This window comes from Octopus sinensis, linkage group LG16 (genome assembly GCF_006345805.1).
Source record: "Octopus sinensis linkage group LG16, ASM634580v1, whole genome shotgun sequence".
Lineage (NCBI taxonomy): Eukaryota > Metazoa > Mollusca > Cephalopoda > Octopoda > Octopodidae > Octopus > Octopus sinensis.
Window position 1 is genome coordinate 41,986,570 of NC_043012.1, and position 12,500 is coordinate 41,999,069.

Here is a 12,500-nt window from a genome sequence, read left to right on the forward strand (position 1 = left end):
TGTATATATGTGTGCATGTATATATGTCTGTATATATATATATATATGTATATATGTATGTATATATGTGTGCATTTATATATGTATGTAAGTATATATATATATATATATATATATATATATGTATCTATGTATATATAATGTGTCTATGTATATATATATGTATATATATATGTGTGTCTATATATATATGTATTGCTGTGCATATATATATGTATATATATATATTATGTATGTATGTATATATATGTATACGTATAGTATATATATAAGTATATATTATATATATATATATATATATAATATATATGTATGGTATATATATATATGCATGTATATATGTATGTATATATATGTATATATATATGTATATATATGTATGTATGTATATATGTGTGTGTGTGTGTGTGTGTGGGTGCGTGTGTGAAATTATGAGAATTGAAGTTTCGCTTGTCAATTCTTATTCAAGCTTGAACTATACCACAAACAACACAACACAAACACTGGTTTGAATTGAACTGTTTATCTTTCAGATACAAGATATTAACGTTTCCTTCGCTGGCCAGAGTTGAAGCGACGGCACCAAACTGTGCCAAAATTGCCAAAGATGTCAAGCTTGAAGAGTATTCCATAGGAGAAACGAAGGTAATAACATCTGTTTCATTCTTATTTTACTCTCTATGTATTGTTTTATTCTTCCAGTAGTTTCACTCGTTGTACTACGGCCATACTGGGGCATTGTTTTCAGGGAGTGTTAATCAGTTGATCAGTTCCACTCAACAGCTTATTATTTCATCGATCTTTACTTATCGAATCACTTTGTGGCATTTTGATATAGAGAAACACAGTTCGTTACTCTGAGTTACATAGAAACAAATACTCACATACACATATTAATATACAATATGTACGTACACATGTATATTTATAAGTGTGTGTGTGTGTGTTCTCTGCAGCCATGCTGGAGCAGTGTCATATATAGTTAATCGAACAATTTAACCGCAGTTCTTAATATAAGTGTGGAACTTTCTCTATAGGTTACTTTTGCTGAGCCACTGGGCTAATGGACGTATGCAAACCAACACCGGTTGTCAAGCTGTGTGGTGACAAACACAGACTACAGACGCACTCAGATATGCGTATGTGTATTCGACAGGTTGTTACGCAGTTTCTATTTACCAAATTCACCCACGAGGGATCTATCGGTCCGAGCCCATTGTAGAAGACACTTGAGCAAGGTGCGGCTCCCGGGACTAAACTGAAACCACGATGGTGCGAGAACTTCTTAATTACGTTGCCATGCTTGTGCCTACACACACACACACACACACACATACACATACGTACGCTTATGTACACGCAGACACACACACACACACTCATATATGGATAGATCTGTATACATATATATATGCACACGCACGCAGACGCGCGCGCCCATATATATTTATACACGTACATACATATATATATTATATATATGTATGCGTATGTATGAATATATGTGTATTTGTATGTAAATATATATATATACATATATATATGTGTGTGTATGTGTGTGTTTTATGTATGTGCATGTGTATATATGTGTGTGTTTTATGCGTGTGCAAGTGTATATATATACACATGCACGCGCATACAAAATATGAAGACATTCTAAAAGAGCGAATGTGATTCGTTACCAAAGTCTGTCACGTAATTCAGGAATTCTCACGAAAAACTTCAAAGTGAGATGGAATAAAATAAATAAACCAAAATAAGTGCATGCGTGGTTGAGTTGTTAAGGATTTCCCTTTACAACCACGCAGTTCCGGGTACGATCCTGTTTCACAAGTTTGGCAAGTCTTTTAAGATATAACTTCAATGTAATCAATGATTTCTGAATACAATTTTGATGACGAAAATTGCAGAAGTCAGTAGGAAGACGTTGTGAGGGCAGATGCATGCACGCGCGTGCGGAGGTGGATGTATTTGTCAGTGTATCACATATGTATAGATAGACACACACACACATATATATATATGTATGTATGTATGTATGTATGTATGTATATACGTAGGTTCGAAACTTAAAACACTTATCCATTTTCCCCAGCGTATACACCTGCTTCTTGTACTACGCCTGTCTCTGTCTTTTGGTTTTTCTCTAAATTTCAACTCTCTCTCTCTCTCTCTCTCTCTCTCTCTCTCTATCTGTATTATATATATATATATATATATATATATATATATATATATATATATATATATATTCTCTTTACTCTTTTACTTGTTTCAGTCATTTGACTGCGGCCATGCTGGAGCATCGCCTTTAGTCGAGCAAATCGACCAACAGGACTTATTCTTTGGAAGCCTAGTACTTTTTCTATCGGTCACTTTTGCCGGACCGCTACGGGGACGTCAGCGATGTTGGTTGGGGGACAAACACAGACAGCCAAACATATTCACACACACACACACACACACACACAAACACACACACACACACACACACACACACACACACACACACACACACACACACACATATATAAACATTTTCAAACTACCTAATATTTGGTAAGAGTTAGCTCCCTTTTCACCTTGCTAGAGTTACACCTCTTCACTTACACCGCCGGTGTCAAAATCTATAATACAAGATAAACCCACTGCGTAGTTTTGATAGAGAAAAAGGGGTAGAAATACAGAGAGGGAAAGTAAAAATAAAAAATAAACAAAGAAAATAAAATGGAAAAAAAAAGAACAAATTCTCAGCGACAATGCTCTTCTCAATACGTGTGATGTCTCAGTTAAGACAACCTTTTGCACTTCCTGCTTGGATGGTAAGCCAGGGATCATTCGTAAATAATTTTCAATTCCTTTTATAATCATTCCAAGTGTTCCTACAATCACTGGCATTGTAACCGTCTTGAGATGCCACATCTTTTCAATTTCGATTACCGAATCTTTATATTTTCCGAGCTTGTCAAATTCTTTTGCTGAGAAGTTAAGGTCACAGGATTTGCTCATGTCAATCAATAAACAGACTCTATTGTTTTGGTCTTTCACAACAATATCTGGTTTATTTGTTTTGATGGTCGGTTTGTTCATACTAGAAAGTCCCAAAGAATCGTTACATTTCCCTCTTACAGCTTCAGGGTGTACCATTTGTCTTCAGTTTTGATTTTATAATGCCAACACATTATCCAATGGAGATATTGGCCAACTCTGTCATGTCTTGATTTGTACTCTCCATGTCCTAAAACCTTACACCTAGAGATTAGGTGGTCCACTGTTTCAATCCCATCATTGCAGTATCAGCACTTTGGATCTACACCATTTTTCATCACATTGGCTTGGTAGTCCCGGGTCAATAAGCTCTGATCTTGAGCAGGCAAGATAAAGCCTTCACTCTCTGCCTATAGCCCGGAGCTCAGTAGCCACTGATGGGTGTGCTTCTCATGTTCATCAGCTTGTTTGTCACGGGCCACATATTTGCCATGCAGAGGTTTTTGTTCCCACCTATCAGCCAATTGTTCGAGCGTATTTTGCTTTGCTATTGATTTCACCTTCTTCGCAGCTACAGTTGCCGCACTTCCATCGTGCTGTTTGATCTGGGTATTATGCATAAACTCACTTGAAAATATTGGCTTTCCTTCATAACAGAATGAAGTTACTTACATCTTTGGTGGCTTTCGACGATCTTTAGCAACCAGTCGTTAGATGTTTTGAAGATATTTTACCAGTCTAATTGTGGTGGTATTTTAAGATATTTCAAACTTGAGCTCTGAGTAGGTAAAGACGATCTGCCTCTGCCTTTGGGTGGTGCATTTTATTGCAAGTCAGCAGCTTACGTATTTTCCTGTCAATCTTCCTTATTTCGCTCATATTCCAGTTCAACACATTGAAAATGTAACAACCGGAACAGCTAAGAATTTATAGCTAACATTATGTTATGTGCATTTAGCTAAGATTTTAGGACTGCTCGAACTTTCTTGTAACATTCCTTCGTTGTCTTCTCTTTCATGCTTGCATGCCGAATGCTAGAGCCCCCATTTATGCTGAGGTATGTTTGTAAGTTTGTTCCTGCTCGAGTTCTATTATAACTGTGTCAACATCTAACACCACTGAATGTGAGGTCTTCGATTTCTCTTTCTGGAAAGTGGTATTGGCACATTTCTCAAGACCAAGTGATTATTATTATTATGGTAGTAGTAGTAGTAGTAGTAGTAGTAGTAGACGTCGCCCACTATACAATATCGTGACGTTGTTGATTGAAGATATTGTGTCTACGGGGCGGGGGTTGCACTGTTTGTCAAGTCACAACAAGAACCTCAGACAAACAGTATTTTACACAATATACGAGTTTTCACCAGGTTGAGTAGCTCACCCTGCATAAAGCCTGCAGAATCGTTAGCAAGCCGGGCAAAATGCGTGGCAGCATTTCGTTCTTCTTTGCGATATAAGTTCAAATTCTGCTGCGGTCAAGTTTGCCTTTCATCCTTTCGGGGTCAATAAAATAAGTACCAGTTGAACACTGGGGTTGATGCAATCGATTTATCCTCTCCTCCGAAAGGGCTGACCTTGTGCCGAAATTTGAAACAGTATAATTGGTAATCATTCCCAATGTACACATCGAACCAAAGTGTGATACTTTGTTAATTAATTCTTGATTAGCTGAACTTTGTATGCCTGAGTTTGATATATCTGTATGTAAGTTGGAAGTAGCAAAGTCGATGTGTTGGGAAGTATGTGACTAGCGAAGCATCTATGAAGCAAATACGAAGCTTCTGGATACCGATGTGGTAGTTTATACCTTTAAAACAAATATAGAGTTTGATTTTTCACGGTAGAGTGACACAAACAAAATTGTTTTATTGGGTAATTTTGTCACCTGGCATGTGACAAATACCTAGATCGAATTCTGTAAGCGGCTCTGTCACCGATTTTCTGTTTTAAATCAATGTCTTCTACAATTTATCTATATATTCGTCTTTGTGTGTTTCATTATATGCACATATGTGTGTGTGTGTGTATGAGAGACAGCTATGTGGTCTTATTTGTCAATGGGTGAAACTTACGTAATAGCATTGGGTTCAGGTGATTTCACCAGTCATGTGACATTGCCGGAATCCCCCATCACACACACACCACCGACCATTCTGCTGATGAAGTCAGTTAGTTATGTTAGTTCTAGGCTGGCCTTACAAAAGGTTTTGGTAAATCGCTTGTAATAAGTCAAATTTAACCCTCTCCCCCAAACCCACATCCACACACACACACACACACATACACGTACACACACACATGTATACGTAGCTATTGTATTTTTGTGTGCGTTTGTCTGCATATATGCGTTGCTGTGTGGACTCTGGGCTGTCATGTGATCGATTGACGAAAGTACGTGAAGAGAAAGAGAGAGTGAGAAGAGAAGAAGAAATGGACTGAAGGAAAGGAGGAAGGGGTTATAAGATTATGATGAACAGCGAGGGAATGTACTCCGTGCCACATTTGTCCACCATTCGCAGTAGCAGACATTCACACTGCTGATCGTCAAATACTTTCTTTGATAATCAGCTTTTGTTGGCCGGTTCCCGCCTGGTTCTACATTTCTTTGGTGAATTTAAAAGAAAGTAACAGAGAGGGGGGATAGATAGAGAGAGAGAGGGGGGACGAGAGAGAGGGAAGTTAGGTGAGCATAAAGAGAAGCGGCGATAGGGTAATGAGAAAGGAGCAAGCAAATGAGATACAGACGGAAAGAACTAAAGAGAGAAGAGAAAAGGGAGGAGGTGCTGGGGGGGATTGTTGATAAACTGGTTTTCATTTTATTCATATGGATTGTGTGTGTGTGACTATGTATGTTTGTGTACGTGTGCATTTGTGCATACATGTGTCTGTGTGTGTGTGTACATGTATGTGTTAGAATAAAATTTCAATAAAAAGTATTGAAATTTAAGAGAGAAAAAATCCTGTTATTTGTATTAGAAAGTATTCAGACAGGAGGTTGTTTGTATTAACTGCAGCTGTATTGTTGTTGTTGTTGTTTTCTGTTGTTGCTGTCGTTTTGCTTTGCGTAATGATGACGATGATAATGATAACGACGATGATGATCATAGCGTTGTTGTTGTTGGTGGTGGTGGTGGTGTATAGAGTTGCACAAGCAATCCGTTATAGACACCTCCAAACCACGACACTGAGGTTTCTAATTCTACAGCCGGAGACGGTAAATGTGAATGTCATTCTAAGGTGAAATGCTGGAGCAACATCCTGTGGTCATTTTTCTTTTTTCCTTTTCACTAATGGTACTCTTCAAAAAACGGCTTCAATTCTCCTGAAGTGTGTCCAGAACTGTTCGGCCCACTTTGGTTTCCAGTGTGTCCGTTACTATGACAGTGTCGTCGTCCACGTATGTAGACACGACACTCCTGTTTCCAAGTTCGAACAGTTGCTTCTCAATGTTTTCAACCTCCATGGTAATGGTTTCAGCACTAAAACATACGAAAGAAACGAAAATGACGGGCAAGTTGGCGAGATGAAGGAAATTTGAGGAACCGTTCCGACAAGTGGCCGCGTAATTTGACCACCAAAGAAACGTTGTTGCGCATTGTAAAGATGGGGCTTTTGAAGACGAGATCTAAACAGGTTATGATTAAGACCAACAACCTAGTAAAAATGATCGACCTTGATTAATCTAAATTGATCAGAGCTTCACCGAACCCAGGCCTGGTACGAAACCTATCAAAGACGAATCTCATGAAGCGAAAGGTTTTGTAGAAGGAGTTCTTGGCAATTGCTCAAGTTTTAGGGTTTTGGTCAACGTCTTGGCAACCTGTTTCACCAAAGCTTTTCAATTTGTGTTCTACAGAATTATTTAAAGAACTACCACTCGTCAGTTCACACGAGTTTAAGTGCTTCCAGTCAGCTACTAGTTACAAGAAACAGCTGCCAAGACAAGTAGTAAACAAGTGTGCTGTATAACAGTAAAATTATTATTATTAATATCGTTATTATTATTATTATTATTATTATTATTATTATTATTATTATATTATTATTATTAAGGCGGCGAGCAGGCAGAATCGTTAGCGCGCCGGACAAAATGCCTAGCTGTAATTCGCTTGTCGCTACATTCTGAGTTCAAAATCCGCCGAGGTCGACTTTGCCTTTCATCAGTCCGGGGTCGATAAATTAAGTACTGATGAAACACTGGGGATCAAGGTAATCGACTATTCCCCTACCCCCGAATTTCAGACCTTGTGCCTATAATAGAAAGGATTATTATTATTTTCATATACCCACAACAGATTAGACTGCTAGAAAAGAATATTCTAACATCGGGTTACAAGTAACCTTAGAACGCTCCTAAATATCCTAACTGCCCTAATAACACTGAAATTTTGGGTAGAGCGTTTAAGTCGATTATATCGACTCCAGTACTCCACTGATACTTAATTTATCGACTCCAAAAGGATGAAAGGAAAATCGACCTCGGCGGAATAATAATAATAATAATAATAATAATAATAATAATAATAATAATAATAATAATAATTGATAAACCCTCCCACACACACACACATTGCAATAACTTCAAACGTCAGCTTGAACACGTGATGTATGTTTTATAAATGATAATATATGTATATTTATGTTATTTTATTCCGTTGTACTTTGTAAAACAAACTCAAAAAAGAATACAATTGCCAGCGTTCTTTGGGGGTTTTTTCCCGCCTTCCATTCCACCCTTCCTAAATACTTGATTAACCTTTTCTTTTCCTGAATCTATAAATATATATTTGTGTAGATAGACCACTTCAACGTAGGAAAGGCCCGTTTGAATTCATTATTGTTAAATTATTTGGTTTTGCTTATTCTGAGAACTATTACGAAAGGAAGTCCTATACAGGTTGTCTCTTATATCAACAAACAAGACACAGCCATAGTTGTGTTGTGAAGAAGTTCACTTGCCATCACGTGATTCGAGTTTCAGTTAACCCTACCGAGTGACTCTTTGAGAAAGTTTCCTGCGACATAACCTCTGAGTGAGTCGTGTGAGAGAAGTTTTTAGACCCAAAACAACTGAACAGTTCACTGTAGGGTGCGGATCGTCTTACTCTTTTTCTTTTCTTTCTCTCCTTTTGAATATAGAATTAATTCACCGGTCGATTTAATACTGTCATGTGACCTCCAAGAATGGTTCGGACACTGCCTCGAGTCTGAAGGAACTCTCTTCACTTTTTAATTAATCTACCTATACCCGACTCGCGAAAAGAACTCCTTGCTGTTCACATTTTATGGCCATGGGCTAATATTTAAAAGTCACTATTAGTTTATTTCTATTAGTTTATTGTGTGTGTGTGTGTGTGTGCAATTCACCCACCCACCTACACACTGCCATCCCCCCGCACCCATATATGTATGTATGTATGTATGTATGCATGTATGTATGTATGTATGTATATGTTATACATTTATGTATATGAATATATATATGTACGCACTTTGTATGTATATATAATGTGTGTGTTTGTGTTAGTCTTGGATTTGTTGCTGTTGGTAATGACGCTTTTTATCAGTAGTTTAACAATGGTAGCTTGAACACACACACACACACACACACACACACACACACCACACACACACACACACACCACACACACACACACACACACACATATATATATATATATAATATATATATATATATACAGTGTACATTTAAGCACATAAGAGGTAGCCATCATAGGACTACCTACACGCTAGAGAGGACAATTAAATTCCGAACCACTATTAGAGACAAAAATCGAAGGGATTCGATTTCTATCTCTAATAGTGGTTCGGAATGTAACTATCCTCTCTAGCGTGTAAGTAGTCCTATGATGGCTAACTCTTATGTACTTAAATATACACTGTATTTATATGAATAATATATAGTCTATTGACTAAATTCTTACACGCTAGGCCACTGGTAATGGACATTTCTAATATTTCCGATTACCCTTTGATAATATCATATATATATATAAAGGGTAATCGGAAATATTAGATATTTATATATAAATATTAGATATTTATATATACATACACATATATATAATTCCTCTTTTTTTCCAGATTTTTCTAAAATATCATCATTTGGATCAACTGAACATGAGGAAAATGGAGTTAGAGCGGGGTGTCATCATGCTACAAGCCGCGGTTCGCGGATTTCTAGCTAGACGTCGCTTCCGTCGCATGTTAAGAAACTGGAATAAAAGTGAAGAAATTGCGCGACGCAAATTGGAAGAAATTGCCTTCGAAACTTTCAAACCATCCACAATTATGTCGACCAAGAAGACGAATATCAATGAAGACGCAGACAACTACGTAAGTCACATCTAAAACTTGTTGGGTATGCTTCATTGGAAAAGTAAGCAAGTGTGTGTGCGTGTGTGTGTCTGTATGGGTGGTCTCAGGCACTAGACAATGCTAGAACATTGTGACCAAACGGAGTCGAGGGTTTATTCTTTTCCCTAAGTTCAATCCTGTATATATTTTAATGTATTATATATTAAATATATTGTATATATTATAGTACATTTATTGAATTGCTAATTCATGTTTTCACATATACACATACAACACCGGTTTATATATATATCTATTCTTTGGTTTTCAAACGGCTGTGGCCATGGTGGAGCACAACACAGCAACCAACATAGTTACGCTCATAGTTTTGGTTCATTCTGCCATTGATATTTCTAAATGAGGTTCTTTGGTATAGCTGCCATTGTATGCATCTTTTGTAAGGCATATGGTGTAAGTCCACCAAGGATAATACACAGTATATTGTACACTAATGCTTGAGTGTGCTGATATCTATATTTATACATTTATGATAATATATTTTTAAATTGCGTACTGTTTTTCTATTCCTGCTCCTTTTATAGAGCACTAGCAGCTAAGCCCGGTTTCACCCGGTCTGTTTGGATGATGTGGCTGTGATCGCTTTCGATTAGTCATAATCTATAACAGAGTTTCTCAACCTTATCATTTCGGTAATCGTATAAAATTTTTACGATAGTTGATTTATGGAAAAGATTGTTAAATTTTTGAAACGCAAATATGTGAATGAAAATTTAGTTCAGACCTCTACTTGATAGCTAGACCTGGTAGAATTAGCAACCAAATCTCCCTCAAAATACCATACTGTCTTAATCCGACAATTCTGCCTATTATGTAATTTGAATGAGAAACTGTAACTAAAGATTAAGATTATTAACCCCACAAAGATGTGAAAGAAGAGAGACAGCATAGCAAAAGTTTTGGCTGACTGTCATCCTGTACTCCCCTTGTTGCTAGCGAAATGGTATATGCCGGCTGTGTGAGCAAGTAGTTGTTTTAATGGCAGAACAAACAGGGGAATTCTATTAGAAAAGTTTTAATCGATTTTTTCTGTAACTATGAGGGCTAGGGAATAAATACAAACCGCATTCCAATCTATGCGCCCGTCTCCACATGCGCGCCATTTTTCACAAGAATCCACCCAGCCGTTTGGCTGTGAACCTCAAGACAAGAAAGAATGTAACGATCGCCCATGTCCAGTTTATATTAGAGATTATACATCAAGAAGTTATGTCTTTTGGTTAGAGGTTATTCGCGGGCCGATGTTTTATTCTCCCGTAGCATTGTGTTACACGAGGTGGTATTTTGGCGGGAGCAGATGCTACGTCTTATTTTATCGCCTGATCGACATCAAAGCGTTGTAATTTCATAAGTATGTTTATACTACCAGTGAATGACTTATGATAAATTTTACAGATATATTATGTATATATTTGCATGTGTATGTGTATGTCTCTCTCTTCTCTCTCTCTCTCTCTCTCACTCTGTATACACACGCACACACACATATATAAGGCAAGAATGGAGAACAGATTTCAAGGACAAGTCCCTTTATCAAATTAAATCAATTCGCATATTGATATACAGTATTAATTCAAGTAAAAAAATATACAAATGAAATTGTATAATACATAAACGCACCTTCATTAATATGTTTGGTGTAAGCATTCAAATTTTACGAACCGACGACGAGGTTATAAGGTACATACATACATACATATATACATATATATATACACATGGGTCTCCCGTCGAAGACAACGTGCGAGTGGTCAGCTTTTGCCGAGCGACCTGTACAGATGATTTGTTAATAGCGATCAAATGTTTGTTGTGCTGAACATCAGCTCACCCCGCCCCATCAAATCGACGTTACCTGGACAGGTGCACAGGTGTACCACACGTCAGGTGTCGAAGTGATTGTAGAGCAATGTGAGATGAAGTGCTTTGCTTTAGAACACGACGCAACACCCGGTCTAGGATTTGAAACCACGATATCACGATCGTGAGTGCAACACCCTAACTACCAGGTCATATATATAATACAATATACACATCTTTTATAACGTATATAATATTAAAGAGAACCTACATGCATTTATCCTTTATCTATCACTGGGTTCAACCAGGGGCTGTGGCAATGCTGGGGCTCCGCCTTTCGGTGTGACCGGGTTTCTTTTCTGTATTGCTTCTGGTGAAGTAGGGAGGTGGACGGAGCTGTTCTTCTTCGTCTCTCCTGTCCTCGATGTCGGTTCATCCGATATCTCAGATAAAAGTTTGCTCAAAGCTTCTTTGAAAACCTCCACATTTGCACCGTACATATCTGGGAGGTTGTTTTGCAGCATGCTAAACAGTTGTGGACCCTTGAAACCTAAAATGTTATAGAACTGGTTTCTTATTCTAGACGGAGATGACGGGACTTTTGCTACTTCGCAATGCTGTCCAGTTCGGTGGTTGGTATAGTTTTCAATATCAAAGTTTGGCGCTAGACATTCCAGAATCTTCCATATGTATATTCCTGCATATTTCTCGCGTATTCCCTCTTGGAAGTAGAGCCTCAGTTCCTTTAGCCTCTCCCAGGAGCTCATGAGTTGCACCAGGTCAACCTTCTTTTTGTAGTGGCACCGGATTGCCCCGACTTCCTCTGTTAGTGTGTTGTTTTGTGGCGACCATGATCAGGAGCAGTAATCTAAGCGACTGAAAGCTTTGTGTCCGTTTTTCTGGTTCTGAATGATCTCAGAATCCAACTAGTCACTCACCTGCACAGTGTTGGTAATGTGCACATCTTGGTAATATGCTCATGGGATGTTGCATCATTACTCACCTGGATTCCCAGGCCACTTTCAGATCCTGAGTGTGAGATGTGCATTAGTCAGGTCACACTTGGACAAACTGGACACCATTTATAAAAATAATGTATATGGGCACAGTCAAATGACTGAAGCTAGTAAAAGAAAGGCCTGAAATAGAGAGTTATATCAGTGTTGAGGCTCCATGCAAAAGAAACTCAATAAGGAAGGCGGGTACAACAATGCAACCAGCTCTGAACTCGTTAAACGCGGATATTCACAGAGGTGTAAAAAATGAAGACATTAAAGTTTCTAAGAGAAACAGACCTAACATCGCTTCTCAAATCAGTG

General features: G+C 37.8%; 1 protein-coding gene across 3 annotated transcripts in view; it reads left to right on the plus strand.

Moving 5' to 3' along the window:
- The window catches only part of LOC115220481 (chitin synthase chs-2-like), a 121,241-nt gene that overhangs the window by 48,030 nt on the left and 60,711 nt on the right, over positions 1-12,500 (plus strand). For all 3 annotated transcript variants that reach the window (XM_036510073.1, XM_036510072.1, XM_029790613.2), the window contains 2 exons: positions 534-645; positions 9,094-9,345. In XM_036510073.1, the coding sequence (XP_036365966.1) occupies positions 9,130-9,345 (216 nt within the window). In that variant the 5' untranslated portion in view covers positions 534-645; positions 9,094-9,129. The remainder of the gene's footprint in view (positions 1-533; positions 646-9,093; positions 9,346-12,500) is intronic.